General features: G+C 38.5%; 1 protein-coding gene across 5 annotated transcripts in view; it reads left to right on the top strand.

Moving 5' to 3' along the window:
- pard3bb (par-3 family cell polarity regulator beta b) overlaps positions 1-20,091 on the top strand; it is a 339,860-nt gene that overhangs the window by 184,120 nt on the left and 135,649 nt on the right. For all 5 annotated transcript variants that reach the window (XM_061723990.1, XM_061723991.1, XM_061723988.1 and 2 more), the window contains 2 exons: positions 1,045-1,089; positions 15,715-15,930. In XM_061723990.1, the coding sequence (XP_061579974.1) occupies positions 1,045-1,089; positions 15,715-15,930 (261 nt within the window). The remainder of the gene's footprint in view (positions 1-1,044; positions 1,090-15,714; positions 15,931-20,091) is intronic.

Raw genomic sequence — 20,091 nt, 5'->3', positions numbered from 1 at the left:
TTTCAGAAGGACACGTGGTGGACCTGTGGACTTACTTTGAACGCAGATGTCACACACAGATGTTCACACATTGCTCCGGTACTGTATGTGACCAGTTTCTGACAGAACTCTTTTTAGACTTAACTGCAATTGTGAGCGCAGCTAACTCATTCAAATAATGAATATCTTACTTGAAGAGTGGGTTATAATAGTGTGTGTGACTATAACCATTATTTATATTGCAAACCTATCGGATTTTGTTCCCTTGTTCTCTTGTTTTTCCTTTTTGTTAACATAAAAGAAGAGGCAGTTTCAAAGTAATCTGATCCATATAAGCATTAGCATTTCAGTTATGTGTTGGAGAAGATCTTTGTCCGCATTACACCTCCATGCAAAACAGTGAGACCAGGCTATAAACGCTTCCTGGAAATACACTTTTTTGCCAGAAGCTCTTATAATGGCTTTCCTCCTAGGTGGTTTCAGTTTTATTAAATGCAGACCTTGGCTGAAAAACAGCTGATACCTAAGATGACAAAGTCAGCAGTGCTTGTGACCACAAGGGCTGCATTTCCAAACTAATACGGGATAAAAGGTGAGGGCACAAGTGAGAGAAGAATGAGAACCACTGAGAATGGTGATCAAAGGAGAAGAAAAGGGAGGAAAGCAGAGCTGGATGGAATCAGAGTAAAGACAAATGAAAACTTTGATGGAGAGATGTGAGGGTAAAGGGCAAAAGGTGAGAGGGATAGACAAAGGGCAGTGGCAAAAACTGAGCCAGAGAAGGGAGGGTGAGTGAAAAATGAAGGAAGGAAAATGGCTTCAGCAGCAACAAAGCCAATGTAATATCTCAGGAAAGGGGAGCAGCCACTCATCTTGTAAAATGAGACAGAGGGACTAACAATTTCTTGAGAATGATGGCCTTGAAGAGGAAAAAAAAGTTAAAGACAGAAAAGAGAAATGAATCCACAGGAATGGCAAATTTAGACGTCAAGGGGAATGGTGCCGACACCGTAGGAATGGAACGTTTTTTTTGCTGTGTACTAAAAACATTTTCTTGTGTTTCAGTGGCAGATGAGAGCACCGTTGGATCCCTGGGTGGAGGCACTGCTGGTGAGTCAAACACATGAGCTTCAGACACCAACATGGCAGAAAATACACAATTTACAAACTGAGAAAGAAAGCAAAACAAAAGATGATGATACACAGAGTTTAGAATCACAAAACAAAGCAAGAAAATGAACCACAAGACCAAAGAAACATTTAGTTTCACAGTAGATTGAAAGAAAAGAATGAAAGAAATGTTTTCTTACTTGTACATTTTTTCCCGAAATTCTTGAAATTTAAAACTGTGTACAATTTCTGCAACACTGCACTGAATTTCAAGTCTCGTGGCTCTGTCGGACTCATTTCTCAGCCCAAAAGCTTCCTTTGCCCCCAGTCCGTTTGTCCATCCCATTGACTGGGGTTTGCCAACCCGCTCTCACCAACCTCTTCTCCCATAGTGCATAAACACAAACATCAGTCACAACTCTGTCCCCAGCCTCAAGCCGCCCTCTTGTCCATCAAGGAAAAATCAGACATGTGAGTGGCAAGGTGGGGGAGTAATTGCTTTCCTGTTCCTCTTGTCTCATCCATGGGGATACAAAGTGGAATGAAGTCCAACTCTTCTGTAGGAGAGTGGTTCCATAACGTGTGAGCCTGACTCTATGTATCCAGCATGTCTCAAGCTACTGCAAGAGTGATCCTAATTGTCTTCAGTTTCAGGGTCAGACTGCTAAGGCCTCCACCTGACACTATCAAAATGTCCACATACTGTAGCATCAGACCCTTAAGGGAGCAACCTAAAGGTGGTAGATTCATCAGTGGGTTGATCCCCAGTAGCTTGTGCTGACTGTCCTAAGCTGGTGCTAATGGTATCTGCACTTATCCCCAATCTGGGCTGTCTAGGTATCACTGATTTAATCTAAGATTTAATCTTTTTCTGGCACCTGACTAGGCATGGGACGATATGAAAATTTCATATCACGATATTAATGGACAAAAATATCACGATTACGATATTATCACGATATTAGCGTGTCGCTTATAAAATTCTTAAAATGCAAGGAAAAACACTAACCGTGGATCCACTGGTTCCTTCAGAACATTTATTCTCAAATCATTCTCAACACAGTGACACTTGAGGTAGAGAACAAATAGTGTACTGTAAATGTTATGCATTACAAAGTGTAAACTATAGTACCGGTACTTATTTGAACTTTCTTTTTTTGTAAGAAAATACTTCCCTGAGAGTCGAAAGAAATAAGTGACAAATAGAAATAAAGTGACAAAGTAGAGCCAAATGCACACTGTTTGTATTACTCTCTGAAACTTTAACAGTGGCTGGCTGCCTGCTACTTAGTACGGCTCTCTGGAAAAATAATAAAATAAAGGCACTGCTCTGTAGTATACAAAACAAAAGCTGCATGGCCAACACAAAGATTGAGTGAAAATAAAGTGCCACAGTAGTCAAATGCACACGGATTGTACTACTCTCTGAAAAAATATTAAATAAATAATAATAATAATAAATAATATTAATAAAATACATGAAAAAAATAACACTGGCTGGTAGCCTTGTGTGACCAAAAAAAAAAAAAAATTTTGGCGATAATTACAGTACCCGCAGCCGTTTTTTATCGCGATATACGATAATATCGTATATCGCCCCATGCCTACACCTGACCCAGGATCATTGTGCTTTTAGAGGCCCTACCAGGGGTGGGCTGCCTCCTTGGATCGCTGGAGAATCCCTCCACCATGTTGTGGTGGCATTTCCCAAAGGGGCTTTCAGTTGTAATAAGAATCAATCTTTTTAAAGTGTTGCACATTGTGTGGCTTCAGACCTTGAAGACATTGTAAATATGTTTCTGCTTTCAGGCATCTTTCCTCAGTGCCTAAAACCAGCCGCCATTAAGCCACTTTAAAAACAAGAATAGTCTAGACGGATCACTCATGAACAGCTATAGGCCCGTATAAAACCTCCTCTTAGAAAAATCATAGAAACAGCTGTTTTTCAACAGCTGTACAACCTCCTGACACTAAATGACTGTTTTGATGTGTTCCAGTCAGGTTTCCAGCCACAACACAGCACTGAGACTCTAGTAAAGGTCCTTCATGACATCCGCTCCAATACGGATAGTGAGAACATTTCAGTCTTGATCTTACTGGATCTCAGTGCTGCATTCGACACGGTCGACCATAAGATCTTGATAAAGCGGTAGAACAACTGTGGGACTTTCTGGCACAGCACTTTCCTTATTGGAGTCTTATCTAAAAGACAGGAATTATCTCGTGTCTTTAGGCAACTACCAATTGGAGCTAACAAAAACAACATGTGGAGTTCCTAAAGGTTCAATATTATCAATATTATTATTATATAGCAGATGCCCATGTTGCCCACACTTGGATCTGCCCCCAAGGCTGAGGAAATTAGACTAGACGGGTAGCAGTAAAGTTACCTTTAGCACCTGCAAGCTCGTTTGTGTGCCCAGTCTCTGGGGATGAGAGCAACATCTGTCAATTCTTCACAGACTGGTCCTTGGGTGTTTTTTCATCGCTCTAGTCTCTGGAATTAAACGCTGATGATTCAGCTTCTGGTTTCAGCAGCGACCAAACCTCCCACAACCGTCTATAGGGTTGCCACCCGTCCCGTAAAATACGGAATTGTCCTTTATTTATAAAAATGTTGCGTCCCGTATTGAACTAATACGGGACACGATTTGTACTGTATTTTCATTAACTTTTACACCATATTCTAGTTGAATTATTTAAATAAGTTAACTTTTACTCCATATTCTAGTTGAATTATTGAAATAAATTAACTTTTACACCATATTCTAGTTGAATTATTGAAATAAGTTAACTTTTACACCATATTCTAGTTGAATTATTGAAATAAGTTAACTTTTACACCATATTGTAGTTGAATTATTGAAATAAATTAACTTTTACACCATATTCTAGTTGAATTATTGAAATAAGTTAACTTTTACACCATATTCTAGTTGAATTATTGAAATAAATTAACTTTTACACCATATTCTAGTTGAATTATTGAAATAAGTTAACTTTTACACCATATTCTAGTTGAATTATTGAAATAAATTAACTTTCCACCATATTCTTCACCTGTAGGCTATATTATACATCTGGGCTGATGTGGACATACGTAGCATAGGAGGATATTTCAGTTGCTAGTATGGTTGTCTGTCTGTACAGTCATGCTAGTTCAATGCTATTAAAGCACTTTAAACTTTAAATCAAAGCATTTTGTTTTTTCATATAAAATAAACACATTTTTATTCAGTTTAGAAGTTTGGGGGCTTTTTTTTTTTTTGCCGTCTAAATAAAGTCTATGATTAGCCGACAGCTGAGCAACTGATTCTTGCTCAGTGGAAGAGCATGATTATATACTAACTCAGTTTGTTCAGTGATACTTTTTTGACGATCAAGTGCATTATAAAATGAGCTCCCCTCATTTTCTCCTCTGTTCTTCGCCCCCTACCATCTATACTAATATTAAGGTTACCTGTTGGTTTCAGTGCATGTTAACTCCATTGAATCCAACGAAACCAACAACATTCAGAGCAATTCTGCAATGAACCGTACAGTTCATTGCAGGTAATGGGGAATTTGGGTTTCTCTAACGAAAGATGCCACTTGTGGTGAGGATATGAACCAGAATTTCCAGCCAAACTCCTTAAATTTCAAGTTCAACTGTGCAACCATCCCACTGCGAACATTAAACACAACTAAAACATGCCCACATTATTCATTGCTTCATTTCTGCTTTAAGTTTTCTAGAAAACCCTCCGGTTTACAGGCTAATGCTCTTTTACAGTATCCATCAGGTCGTAAACGACTGACTGAGATATCTCGTGTTTTGCATTATTTATTATCAGTGACTAAACACCCCTAAATGGTAGGTGACATTTAGATCTGAAATGTCATTCATCTCATATTCTCAGTTAATCTGCGTTTCCTCCAACACCTTGTAAACCCTCTGGCCTGTATCTTCTTATGGTTTTTTGATATCCAGTCAGGGCTGTTAAAGGCAGTCTGGGTCTGTTCCCTTAGCTGGACACTGTACAACTGAACAACGTCCGACAGCCCTGTGCTGAGATGCCAGAAAATAGCAAGAGATTACAGTGTGAGGCTGCGTCCTGGAAAATGAATAGTGCAGAGACAGTGACTTCTGGGAGTGCTGTTTTCATTTCCAGTAATGGGATGTCCCTCCTATACTCCAAGAAATCATTGGGCAACCACTCGGCATACACACACATAAAACGTTTACCATTATTGTATTGTTATGATAATGGGAGTCCCATCTTCCAATTGAAAATCTAAACTAATAGGAAATAGCGGAACGTATTATAAAATGTCCGTCTGGGTGTGTGGGGTCCCTTTTTGAAAGGTCTCGGCTGTGTGAGGAATCAGAATCTGAGCACATTTCTGAAACTCCCAACCATAAATGTTACAAATAAACACTTGGGTAGAAAAGTCCCCCACTCGTGCTCCTAACAAACGATGTCTGTGTGTGTCTGTGTCGGTGGTTAGAGATGCCTGACGTCTTTGTTGTGGTCCAAGAAATGGACACTCCATCACACCAGGAACAAATCAACTCAGCGTTTGAGGAGAAAACATGTAAAATTCAGCCAGAGACAGAATCAGTCTATAAGATGAGAAATGTGTCCTTGAGGGAGTAAGAGGTGACCAAAAGTGTGTTAGGGTGTGTATTAGTAATTTCTGCAGTAAGAGTGTCACAAATTTACACATGAAATAATAGTCCACAATTCTGACATTTACTTGGACGTTCTCTTTGGTCAGTGTGACCTCCAGATATTATATGTTGGTTTTTTTTGTTAGTTAGTTAGTTAGTGATTTATTCCGAACATGCAAATGATATATAACGTAAATATGAACAAGTAAAACAGAAATGATAATACAAAATGGCCGATCAAGACAATTTTACATAACAAAACAAAATAAAACAAAAAAAACAGCACAGTAATTTCACTTGCATGTCCGAAAAGGGGTGGGAAGAAGTATAACTTATTTAATCCCGCCCCTTCTCCATAAAATATTAACAATATTTATTTATGTCCTTCTTATTTTTACATTACTCTTTTCTTAATTATATATAAATATATACATACACACACACACACGCACACACATACGTACTATACGTACATAATATACATATACACACAAACATACAAGTACACATACATACATACACACACATACACTCTTTTTTCGTTATATTTCTTAATTGTGCTGACAACATATAAATAAATAATAATTAACAAGTTCATTTCAGTTGTCAATCTACATCCATTTTGTATCCGAAATGGTGAAAAAAGTAGTACCAGGCCACACCTTTGGACAGGTTTGCAGAAAGAACATGTTGAATTTGGTATCATCCATCCATCCATACATCTATGTTCTATACCCGCTGTATCCTTTGCAGGGTCACGGGGGTCTGCTTGGTATCATCAACGACACAATTCCATTTAAATGTTGGCAAAACAAATTACAATCTCACAAAGAAGTACAAGCTTTAAAGTCTCAACTTTATCAGAGAGTGTTGCAGTCCTTAAATGTAAAATTGAGAATGAAAACATAAAAGTAAATACAAAAATAAAACGTGATGGGTTCAGCTGTACGCAACAAAATGGGAATTGAACTTTTTTCTTGTTTTGTGTTGTGTGCGTCTGTACTTGTACTTGCCAGTATCTCTTTAACGCAGTAAACCACTATTGGTTCCAGCTCTCGATCACATCGTGGTTCTCTTTCTTTGTTTTTGCTTCCTCCACCAGCTTTTTCTGTCTCACTCACCCGTTTCCTCGCCAACGCCATTCAGGCTTAGCAGCTGGGAAGCAGGCAGAGGAGCTTAGGACGGACATGTCTGAGTGTGTGTGTTGTTTGGGAATGTGTCAGAGGGCCCGTGTGATGCTGAGGGACACTGGTGCCGTCCATTGTCTTAATCTCTCCCCGGTGAAACTTTGACTTTGAAAACCATCACAAACTGAGAAGACTGCCAAGACTGTGTCTTCGGAGAGCTTCTCTGCGCCTCTCTGTGATTGTCTTTTTATTCCTCTTTACATCTCTCTTTTTCTTCAGGATTTTCTGCATTTTTTTTTATTCATTTTTGCCTTTCCATTGTTTTCCCAGCATCTCCAGCTCTGGCAGACTTTACTTTGGATTGAACCTGAAAGCCACCTTGTTAGGCTGATGTGGATTGATGGATTAATTTGTCTCAGTGAGAGCAGCTCAATTTGTGTGCCTGTGTGTCAGTGCGGGTGTGTGCCGGTGCTGCACGATGCCACAGCAGATTAGTTCCTCACAAATGTCATTAGACCAAGAATTCAAACAGCTGAACTAAGCACTACTTGTTTTTCATTTCTCCACTATACATTATGTGTGTGTGTGTGTGTGTGTGTGCAGGTGTTCGATCTTGAATACAGTGTGCACAGAGTGTGTGTTCGGTTCTGGGTATCTGCCTTTTTTGTGCATCTGGCACACCCTGATGTTGCATTCTGTCTGTGTGTGTACTTTTCTGTATATTGACTGGCCTCTGACCCGTCTCCATCTCCTCCAGTAAGCCAATAAAGGTGAGCAGTAATCAGGAGATGGTCAGTGCTGTCGGTTCTTGCTGGTGCAGCCATTCATCTCTCAGGCCTCATGCAGTGATCACTGACATGCAGCTCGCTGTCGTCTACAAGTCAGCATGTCATTGTTATTTTTACATCTATTTTATCTCTACTATTTATCATTTCAGTTGTTAACATACATCCATTTTTGTATTTAAGATATCTAAATACAGAACAGGTAAAACGTATGAAAATAAAAATAATGATGTTACTGTCTAAATGTGAATTTTATGATGTTTTGGTACAAACTACGTAACCATTAAAGGCTTAGTCTTCGAGGAGCAGAGATGGCCAGAAGATGTCTTTCTGGTTTCTGGTTTCCGTAATATCCCTCCAATGTTACTGCATTATAGGGCTGCACGATTCTGGACAAAATGAGAATCACGATTTTTTTGCTTAGAATTGAGATCACGATTCTCTCACGATTTTTTTCCAATATAAAATTTATTGCACTTATTACTTTAACTTTGCAACAGCTGAACAAAAATATAATAACAATAAACATCTCTTGTCTTCTTTACACAAACCTTTGAATAATTTAAACAATAATAACAATTTTGAACAATATTTGTTCCTCCCTGAGTTGAACACCCTTTCAGAAAGGGGACTTGTAACAGATCCTGTAGTTCTGAGGCAACAAATTATTCCTCTGGCTGCTTTTTGCTGTAACAGCTGACATTGAACATAAAAACAATAAACATCTCTCTTGTCTTTAAATAATTTTTAAAAATAACAATTTTAACAATATTTATGTGCAATATGTGTCAGGTGATGAGAAAGGTAGATGTTTCTCCAAATGTAATCCACAATCATTAACAAAATATAACAAACATGACAACATGATAGTTGACCATGACAGGACTACAACAACCTAGAACATAGGCCTAGTCCTTTTTTTAAGCAGCCATCTTTAAAAAAAAAAAAAATTAAATCTTCGTCATTTGGAAATGAGATTGCGTTCAAGCATGAATCGAGATCGCGATTTTTTTAACGATTAATCGTGCAGCCCTACTGCATTATGAAACATCATTCATCAATAGCTGATTATTGGCAAAGGGATCTTTTGTCAAGCACTACAATTGTGGAGCTACAATAACAAATCTTTTGCAGATTGAAGCCTATTGTAGAAACTGAGGTGAATTTGCTTTTATGACACTGTCCAGGATACGCTTGTGTTTGCTTTCTTGCTCGGGTTCTCACGTGTTTTCTCTTCTGTCATTACTTTAAGTCTTGGTTAGCTCTGCTGTGATGTCTACTGCAGTTCACAGAGCGGGCTTCATCGTTAGTGATGTGAGACTGGGGGCCTTCAAGTAATATGCAGTTGTCACAAGAGACACGTGGGATAGAAGTCCAGAGTTTTTTTGGCTGGAACATAAATGACTCTTCCTAGAAATATTCAAATATTCCCTCAAGTGAAAGTTAAGGTTTTTTTTTAACAAGATGAATCCGGTGGGTACGTGTATTGTGGTCGAATTGATTTTTGAGCAACATTTGTTACCTTTAAGGTCACGGTTCTTTTTGGGATAGCCATGCATTTTTCAGCCGGATGATGAAAAACCACGTGGTTGTTATAATACAAAGGTCTGGATGAGGAAGAAGAGGCTAAGGGAAATTAAGTGATCCGTCTGCCGTCCTGAAATGTCCTTGACAGAGAACAGGATGGAAATTTTGAAATGAAACACGTAACAGGGACAGTCCTGTACTGTTGTTCACTGTGAGATGTGTTCGCAGGAAGAATGGTGACTTTTCACTGCCAGGAATCATAAACACTGGAACGTTTTTAAGTGTAGTTCAAAAGAAGGTGGTTCCTACTGTTTGTAAAGAAATAGAAGTCAAAGTAAATGTAAGAATTGTGGTATCTCTGTTTATTTTCACCATATTATATAATTTATTCTGATTTGGGGTTTTAGACACAGGTGCCTCTAAATTAGAATTATGACTTTCCTCCATCAAATGCTCCAGCTCTGATTTTGTCGCAGGTTTTACTGTCCATTACTCCGCACTCAGGCTCTAACACACTGACCTTTGTTCTCATTTGGGCCGAGAGACATATTTTTGTGTTATAGTGCTTGTAGAAAACTACAGTGCTTGCTTTTTTTCAGGGAGACTGTGTATACGTTTAGGGAGACTGCATATACTGTCCATGAATCTCTACTCAGGGCTGGGGCTGCCTGTATCAACGCAGAGTTGATTGTTTTGATCAGGGCTATTTTGTGTAAGAGTAAGAACCGTTCCCTTTCGCTGTTTCCTGTTTGTCTTCCAACATTCACACCTATTATGCCTCGATAATGGCAAACGCTATTGATCTAAAATAAATCTTTTTTTTTTTTTTTAACTGGTGTTTTAATGGTCCTGTTTTGACAGGAACCTCATGAATTACTCATACACCCCTTTGTTATTGAACACATACAGCACATCAGACATTCACATTGCTGTAGGGTAAAGTAGTGCATCCATAGTCTGATTACTTCAGCACAAGCTACTTTGACTCAGTAGCTTACACACCTGGATTCCGGTGTATGAATGAAGCTGTTGGAGAGGTTCAGAGATAAAGTTTGCTGTTCAAAAGAAACATCTTGTGATGTGAACCAGGTCTCGCCAGAAATAGGTAAAACACATATAGTAAACTTATAGTATTTGAATTATCTGCACTTTGCATGAGAACAGCTTATCTTGTGTTTTTGTCATGTAAATTGTCCGGTTGACCAAACGGGCTCTCTGCACTCCCTGTTTTCATCATTTATTTTGTGTTTTATGTGTCTGCTACAGTTCTTGGTAGCTTAGTAGCTCCTTCACCCTAGGTGTGAAGGAGCGCTACAGAAGGTCCTTCCTCCCTGCAGCTGTGAGACTACACAACCAGCACTGCTCACAGTAGACAACATACAACCTGACAATAAATATACAAACCGGAAAATAATGTGCAATATCATTCACTGCAACGTGCATAAATAACATCTGTAAATATCCATCTGTTTTTCTTTTTGTATACTAGTATTTTTTTATTTATTACTATTTTTATTCTCCTTCTTCTTATTATTATTATTATTGTATATACTGTTTATAGTGTTTTTTTATTATTATTATTATTATTGTGTGATATTGATGCCTCTTGTGTTTTGCACTATCCCCTTTGCTGCTGTAATCTGGAAATTTCCCCTATGGGGGACTATTAAAGGATTTCTTATCCATCTTATCTTAGATTAGGTAAAATAACTCGCCACTACACAAAATACCCTGCATTTGACACGTGGCCAAGCCTCATCCCAGCAGTGAAGTATGGTGGAGGGAGTGTCATGGTTCGGGCTTTTCACCCTCAGGACCTGGACTACATCCCATTGTCAATGATGTGGGAGTTTACCAAAATCTCCTCCAGAATAATGTCAGGGAGTCAGTCTAGTAGAAATTAAGTCATACAGGACAGTGACCTCAAGCGTGGAGGTAAAATAGGCACAGAAAGGTTTCACATAAAGAACATCACTTTTCTTTTGGAGGCAAAGTCAGAGCCCAGACTCTTACCCCACAGAGATGTTGATGAATGGTTTAAAGGGAACACATTTTATTGGAAAATTATGCAGAAAACAAGCTAATTCCAAAGGATTTTAATACCTTTTTTTATTGTCAATATATTTTTATGAGGAATGATGTACACTGAGCGATTCTAGAGCCCTGAAGTATTGCAAAACTCATTTATCAAGTATGCAATATAAGAGAAACTACTGTTTGCACTCGTCACCTTTCCTCCTCATCCCATACAATGTCACAGCGGATACACAGACGTGGACTGACAATATTTACACAGACATCATGTTGAAAGAAAACAGCTGTTCCATTTAATTGGAAACAGGAATGTTTTCATAGGTTATTATGTGGTTGTTGTGAAGTTGATCTTTGTCTGAGCTAAAAATAAAGTCTTATTTGTGTTTATTAATGCCAAAGTCATATACCGTATATAAATAGAGTTGCACATTTTATTATTTAAGTGTAGTTTAGATCACCAGAAGCGGGCTGTTTGTAAGAAGCTGCAGCTTGCTGCTAAGCTGCTCCTTGGTGTAATTTTCAAAGTAGCCCGTTGCTTTCCTGCCAACAAAATAGCCTTTGGACGGTTTGGCATTCTCTCTCTGTGTTGTTAATTTTTGATTCATATATTATAGACATATACTTTATTTGTTTCTTCTCTCCTCTCTCATCTTTCCCCGATTGTCCCCCCCTGCCTCTGTCATACCCAGGGGTCTTGTCTTGTTTTTTTGCTATACATCACTTTCTCACCATGTGTCCTTTTCTCTGCGCCCTCGTCCATCTCCCTCAAACTATTTTGATATTCGTGTCTCGCTTGTCATTCCACCCTCTCTCTCTCTAAAAGCAGCTTAATTCTATCATCTTACAGCCAGACAGCAGTAATTACATTTATGACACAAATCCTGCTGCTCACAGCAAAAATGTTTGTGAGACATGAAGTGTTTCAGTATGTGAATGCATGGTCATCATGTGTAGTTCTATATAAGTGTGTGTGTGTGTGTGTGTGTGTACACTCAGATTTCCCAATAAAACGGCAGAGCATCGCAAAACTATTTATAAAACTAGTTCATCCAACTACCAATAACTTTGAAGAGTTTGGACTTAGAAGTCAATCTACAGTCCTAATTCCAAAATAGCAGGGGTGTTGTGAAAAACGTGAATAAAAGCAGAATCCAAGGATTTTCCAATCTCAAACTCATATTTTATTCACAATAGAACATAGGAAGGCTATCAGGTAATGTGAAGTGATACGTCGTTTGGAAACCATGAATCCAGCATCGCTTAAATTTTATGTCATCATTCATTTCAAAAGTCTGCATGTCACGATGTGATATGGCTACATTCGTTTTTATGGAAGAGACAGCTTTAAATTGTGAAATGATAAAACAATGCCAAAAGGCACATACAGGTTTCAGAGCAACGCCTGCTATCATCCAGACAATGTATTTTTTCAGGAAAGACCAACGTAGCTTCATAGCAAGAGTCGTGTTGCTGAACTGGACTGCAGGCGGACCGTATGGATGCATACGGACTATTGTTAAAAGAAACAGGGATGCTACATGGTCAACCACATTTTTTGAGACGTGTTAGTGCCATCAAATTCAGTTACTTTTTTTTTTGATTCCACATTTCCTTAGTTTAAACGTGTGATATCTTTTCTGTGTTTCTTTTGAATTAGCGCTGTCGATATAATGCTGGGCTCACTTTTGTGCTGCACCTTCGCCTGGTGTTGGCCTCAAACTTTGACGTTTTATTAAGTTTAAATGAACAATGCACATGCCAAAAAGGCCAGATTCACCCTGAACACGCTGTGTGTTTACAGCTGCTGTAGTCACAACACCAGCTTGAACAAATCTAGGCATGTTCTGTGATACTTTGTGTGCTGGATGATGAAGGTTTTTGTCACTGACATACAATATGTCATATGCTTAGTGAATGTTGTTGACGATTGCAAACATGTCGGCGTGGGGAGCGAAAGTCCCCTGATTAGAGTGTGAACAAAAGCAGTAATGCATGGAAACTTTTGCACAAATTTTACTCATGGATTTGGTGATGTGGTTCAGACATTACTGGCAGCTCTAATCCACTCTATTTAGAGCTTTGAAACTACGGATTAACTATTGAAAAGACTGTATGAAACGTTCCTTAACATCACACGCAGGCTCTTGAATTGAGGATTTACTTTTGCCTGCAGTTTTTTGTAAGTAAGAGTTTGCTTCAGCTGGAAAATCAAAGGTACAAAGTCCTGCAAAGCTGCTGGATGTTGTAAAGAATGTTATTAATGGTGGTGACAAATGTAAATGGCTAAACTCAGATGTTAGAACGAGTGAAGCAGTTTTATGCACAACATGGCATGAGTCACTTATTCCAAAGAAGATCAGATATTTCATTGGGATATTAACTCCTGAAGAAATGCTCACTTGTGATGACATTTATAAATGATGTCATTCTTCATTGTTTCATGTTGATGCTGCTCGTGAGACGTCTATCCAACTGTACTGTTGTCCTTTACATTTTTAAAAACTTTTTCGAACTGCACTCTGATGGTTTGATAAATGTATTCTGGCCCAATAAGTATGATTTAATCTATTAAAAATAATCTTATATTGGACGTGCCATGAAGAGCTCACTTTCAGTCCTTGATGGCTCGTATTTAGGTGTCTAAAATGAAAAACAAATTATAAATCTGACATAACACAACCCCGCCACATTTGTGACGCCCTGTTCTTAAGTTCAAGTATTTGAAAGACTGCTTAACTGCACAATACCTTTAAGAATAAGCTTGACGGGAACATACTAAAAGGACATATTAAAGGGGCATTCTTCATTTTTTTTTTTAACATTGTCTGCATATATTTATTAATGGTAACATTGGTAAAAACAAAAACAAAAAAAAAACTAAAATTACCAATGGTAACCATTAAAGGAGCCTTCTAAAGGATTTTTGTAAGTGGGGACATTTTCTGGAGTGTTTAAATCCAAATCTCTGACTTCGCACAACTCTGTGATATTGTTTGGTACTGCTTTTGTTTGGAAATGATTTAGACCAAATTATGTTGCTGATATATCATAAATACCTCAGGAAATTGTGTCAACTTGGAAAATAAAGCAAAACAAAACGGCATGATAAATTCCTGTTAAATAATCAGTATAGTAATTTAGAGCAAGATGCTCATTACCTGTGATGAAATGGTATTGTATGCTGTTACTGTATGGTTTTTTTCATCTGCTTAGCTTTATTAGGAAGCAAAGGATTAATCCCTCGGAGATTAATCACATGGCACTTTTGATGTTTAATAATTCAGTACAGTATATCTCTTGGCTGTCATGCGGATTGTGTTTATAAATGTGAGTCTCACATGCTGTGGCCTTCGTCCATCTCTTCTCCTAATAGAAAACTTACATTATGCATGTGCATACTTTCACTATGCGCTGCTACACTGTGTGTGATTCTGTTGGTGAACTGTCATTTAAATAGATGTGGAAGCCACATCAGCCCGCTCATCTCCTTTGCTCTGCAAATGCACACACAAAGAGCAGCAGTGTGTATAGGGAATCATTAGCTAAAGTGATGCAAGTTTAGCTATCATGAATCAAAGTGGCATCATATCGACAAGCCAGAGCCAGCGAGGAATCCAAAATGTGTGTATGTGTGTGTTCGCGTGTGGAAGCCTTGCTAGTATTTTGAGCTGGCAGCAGGCCCAGTCTTCCTCTCTTTCTCCTCATTTTTCTCTTTCTTCCTCCCTGCCACCAGGGTTTTCCCTGGTGATATTCCCTGCAGGAAATTTAATTTGCTCTCCCCCTGTCGCAGTGGCTCCCACCTTTTTTCTCCCCATCTTTATCCAGCATCAGTGTCTTCTCTGGTTTAGGTGGCACACTGTAGCAATCACATTGCAGTCTTTTGCTTTTGTTTTACAAACAGTAATCCTCACAAGTGCTGAAAGAATCACAGTGGGGTCTACGGCTGAACTTTATCCAACTTCAACATTCAGCCTGCCGTTAGCTTTTGCTGGATTTGTGCAGCAGGAGAGCAACAATTGCTGGGCGTTCTGCTGAGTTCTCAGTATGCCAGGTTCACTCTTTTCACAACTTGAAAATATGAAGCTTCCCAACATCTTTGATCTCTCTTAGTCCCTCATGAATACCTCCACCATTGTTGTCTTCTCAGCCATCCCAAACCTCCTCCTCATTCCTTCCTTTTGTATCCATCCCTCTTCAATAATCTCCCTCACAGTTTACTTGTGATGATGGATGGAGATCTCGTACCACTACAGCAGGCTGCACATCCATCACATCAACAGCAGCATGGTTTAGCACACCATTACCCTTTTTCTCTTTTCTCAGTTCTCCAGAGTTCAGCCATGTCACACTTCTAGCCTTGAGTCAGTGTCTCCAGATGCTTTTTAATTCAATCATTGCAGGCCACTGCAGGGATTTTGATGTCTCATCACATGTGCTACATGTTTTTTTTTTTCAAATGTTGCAGGAGTGGTGCAGTAACATCTCCCTTTTATGTTCCCAGCTCGATCAACTCCTGTGGAACTCGGTCCTACCCTGGGGCTGAAGAAGTCCAGTTCCTTGGAGAGTCTCCAGACAGCTATTTCAGAGGTTAACCGGAAAAACGAACTCCTACCATTCCATCGTCCCCGGCCTAATATGGTCAGGGGAAGAGGCTGCAACGAGAGCTTCCGAGCAGCGATTGATAAATCCTATGATGGGCCAGCTGAGGACGATGATGGTGAGCAAGATGCAGACAACATAACCTTCTGTCCTTGTGATTCATGAATTCATTGTGGTGTTTAAACTTTATAACGGATCTGTAACAGACACTACAAGTCTACAGTACACCACATAGGGTCCATACTGTTGGCGTTCTTCATCTCTTCTTTAGCCTTAAGCCGGGCATACACTGTGCTAGGGCTGGGCGATATGGACCAAAAGTCATATCTCTGTTTTTTCTAGCTAAATGGCGATACTCGATATATATCTCGATATTTTTTCTGTGCCTTAATGGGGGTTTCCCCCAAAGCATTATAGCATAGCATCTCTGTTAGCTTCATTTTTTTCTGAGGCAAACCCTTAAAAAAACAGTCAGTTTTAATACAAAACCTTGTGCCAAATGTCACACAGGTTCCTTTATTAACAGAGGTCTGCACAATATCAAAATGTATAAAACAAATGAAATAAAAATAAACTGCCTGCATATATAGAATAAAAATGCTTCTTGAATAAAATAAAACAAATATCCCTTTCCTGCATAACAATTAAATTAAAATACACTGTGCAATTAATACAATGTAGACAGTAACAGGCAGACTTTTCCACTGAGGTTGACAGTTGTTTAAATAACAAAAAATTTGTGCAAATCTCAAATAAAACATTCAAGTCAATTTGTCAGAAAATAAGCTATATCAAAATCATTAAAAAAAAAAAATGTAAAAAAAAAAAAAAATGTTTTTTGAAAATATATCGATATATATTAAAATCTCGATATATTGCCCAGCCCTACACTGTGCGATATTTTAAATCGTATGAGACTGCCCCATCTCACACTGCACGACTAGATCGCGGAGTTCAAAAGTTCAGAGACCACGATTTATGTTCTCACACTGTAAGAGCCTGCTTCAACTGTGCGACTCCTTCACGAGGAACGACCAGGATTTCAAACACGCTTGATTTTCTTGCGACCTCACGATTTGTGATCGGGAGCTCGTCGTGAGGTGTTAATCTCTCGTCGTTACCCCACGTACACTGCACAAGGCACGAGCAACGATTGGGTCAAAATCGGGCCCGATCAAAAAAAAGTCGCACGACTGGAAAATCAGCTCAAAACGAGCCGATAATCGCACAGTGTATGCCCGGCTTTATATACAACCCCATTATGTCAATTTTTAAATAATGCAGCTGATGTCACTCCATGCCTAGCTTTCTTGTTGGCTATTGCTCAGATGTGGAGTTGCTGACAGCTGCAGATATTTAGTTAGCTAGATTTGTAGCTCCTCTCTCTAAAGACTCAATGATGTGTGAGTCTCATGTGAATCTGAGTAGTTCACACCTGGGATTGAGTGCCAACTAGGGTGTACCAATGACTTGCTAATTTGCATCAGATGGAGGGAGTTTTTTTTATCAGCATTATTAATAACTTGCAAATCAGGCTAAATGTTTTGCAAAAGGTGGCTTCAGGGTCATATATCTATTATTTTCATCATTAATATTATAATGTTGCATACCAAGATCTGGCCCTTTTATCATTTAAAAAATGTTCAGCTTGATCATTTTTCGTGATGTTTAATATAATCAATTCCACCATGTGCACCTTTGCAAGAAGCTCAAACCCAGATTGCTTTTTTCACCGTCACACTTGTTTTCGGCATATCTATTTGCTCATTACTATCAAAGAATACGTTCAGACATAAGTTTATTCCCACTTCATGCATAGACCAGTCTTGTGTGTGCACTACAGTCTTTTCCTGTGAGACTTATAGCACTGAATCATAACAAAAAGGTTTGCTTAACTTTAGTTGAAATCCTAACAATGATGTCACAGCTACAGTTTTTTTTCCTTAATTTAAAAGTCAATGTTTATACGTTTTTTCATGTTACTGAGAAATGAGATACTGATGATTTTTTGTCAGTACTAATTTTCATCTAACTTATCTTCCATAGATATGTTTTCCTTAAAGTTCACACCTTATTGCTTAAATATAATTTCTCCACCTCTTGATGGATCTTTGTCCTACATCGATGCAGTCTTTGCTTAGTTTGGTGTTGTAGGTTTCCTCATCAACACGTTCTCCCACCAAGTGTAACCAGAGTCTCGCAGCAGGCACCTCATACCATCAACACACACACAATTCCCAGCTGTGTTTTTAGCAGCTACCTCTTATCGGTCAACACTAGAGTAATGAGTCGGGCTGTTTCAGATCACTAAACTCACACAGGATAAGACTAATAGAGCATGTCAACGCCACACATATGCAGCGGCCACATCTGTCACCGTCTTTCTAAACGTTCGGCACGGTGAGAGTGTTTAATTGAAAGAGGACACTCCTCTGAAGTGCAGTGAGTTTATTTTGTTCATCACTGTGTCTGTCTCTGCACTTTGAATGGGCTATAATACCAGGTGTTAACACTCATCAACTATTACTAGCCAAAGGTGAATGATCGGTTTTACTTACAGCTCACTGGTTGTTTCAAACCACTTTTTTTGTTTTTTTTTGATCAGAGAGGTTGTATCACGAGCTTAATCAGCTCATGGTGCCATGTTGCTTCACTGTTTACAGGGTCAATATGACAGTTGACAGTAAGTTTATTGGCTTCTAAAGTTTGGATTTGAACTGTGTTGTCTTACCTCTGTTTTCATTTCTACGGCCATTTATGAAACCGCATGCTAAATGACTAGTAGATATGGATTTCGCCAAAATGTAGTATGCATTATAAATGCAAAAATGTAGTATGCATTATACAGCATACAAGCAAGTTAACTGTACACCTCTACCTCTGAGAGGAAAAAAATCAGATTTGAATACTGTATCATGTGATTTCATTTCATTTTCATTTATTTATTTATTCAAACAAACAGGTTAAAACAAAAACTAAATAATCAGAATACATAAAATGTATATACCGAAAAAAACAAAAAAAACAAAACAAAGAACAACAAAGAAAACCATAAGCAAAACAAAGCAAATTAAAGAGACAAATCTATATGTAAATAAATATTTCCTGTTTGAAAGGGTGTAGGATGAAGTTTCAAAAAAACTTTTCTAGTCCTACCCCTTCTAACGTTCTGTTTTTACCGTTTCTTCATTTCACCAAACTTCAAAAAGAAAAGCATAAAAGAAAAGAAAAAGTGGTTCAGCTGAGCAAGGCACTTTGGTCGTTGGCTGTCAGTTCATGTGTCCATTTTCGTTTTGTATCCATACAGAGTAGTGTTTTTACAGATTTGTTTAAACTTACTTAGTGATTTGCATGATTTCATTTCATCTTTACAGTTGTTCCACAAATTAACTCCCTTCACTGACACACAATGGGTTTTGATGTTTGTTCGTACATGTTGTTTTTTAAAATTACATATTCCCCTGAGATTATGTTTATTTTCTTTTATTTGAAACAACTTCTGGATGTCTTGTGGCAACTGATGATGATTTGCTTTGTGCATGATTTGTAAAGTTTTGAAGTCGACCAGATCCTTGAATTTGAGTGTTCTCAGTTTGATGAAGAGTGGATTTGTTGATTCTCTAAAGGATGTGATATCATAGGCTGCTACAAAAATGGCATGCTTTTAAAACTCACTACGTAGTAATGATGACTGCCATACTGCATACTGCTTTGTGTGCAGTTTAAAGCTTTCTTTCGTTGTCAGTGTGTATTTTGCATGACCGTACCTAATTTCTTAAAAAACAGTCTCGTTTTCTGAGCCCTCTCAATGGTAATTTATCTATCATTGTGCTCAGTGCACGTCTAAAAACAGCAACATCCGTTTTCCAAATGTAGCCATTTCTTTTAGAGAGAAGAAATGTGCACATCAAAGAGGCTGAACTATTTTATAGCAGTCGTATACATTTCCATTTGCATCCATTAAGGACATTCAGAGTTCAATACTGATGTGAGGACGAGTGAAAGCACGAGACTGTGGATCTGCAGCAGACAAACACAAATACACGTGCACAACACACTTATTCTACTGGTGGACAGTTTTTGTAATTAAGGCAGATGTGCAGAAAATCTGCAGAAAATTAGATCTCAGTTGAAGTAACTAATTTGCTTTTATTATCTTGCATGGTGAAAAGTCTGTCATCACACACACACACACACACACACACACACACACACACACACACACACACACACACACACACACACACACACACACACACACACACACACACACACACAC

This window comes from Cololabis saira, chromosome 6 (genome assembly GCF_033807715.1).
Source record: "Cololabis saira isolate AMF1-May2022 chromosome 6, fColSai1.1, whole genome shotgun sequence".
NCBI classification, from domain to species: domain Eukaryota; kingdom Metazoa; phylum Chordata; class Actinopteri; order Beloniformes; family Belonidae; genus Cololabis; species Cololabis saira.
Note: the sequence above shows the minus strand (reverse complement) of the source record. Positions and strands in the feature narration are given on the sequence as shown.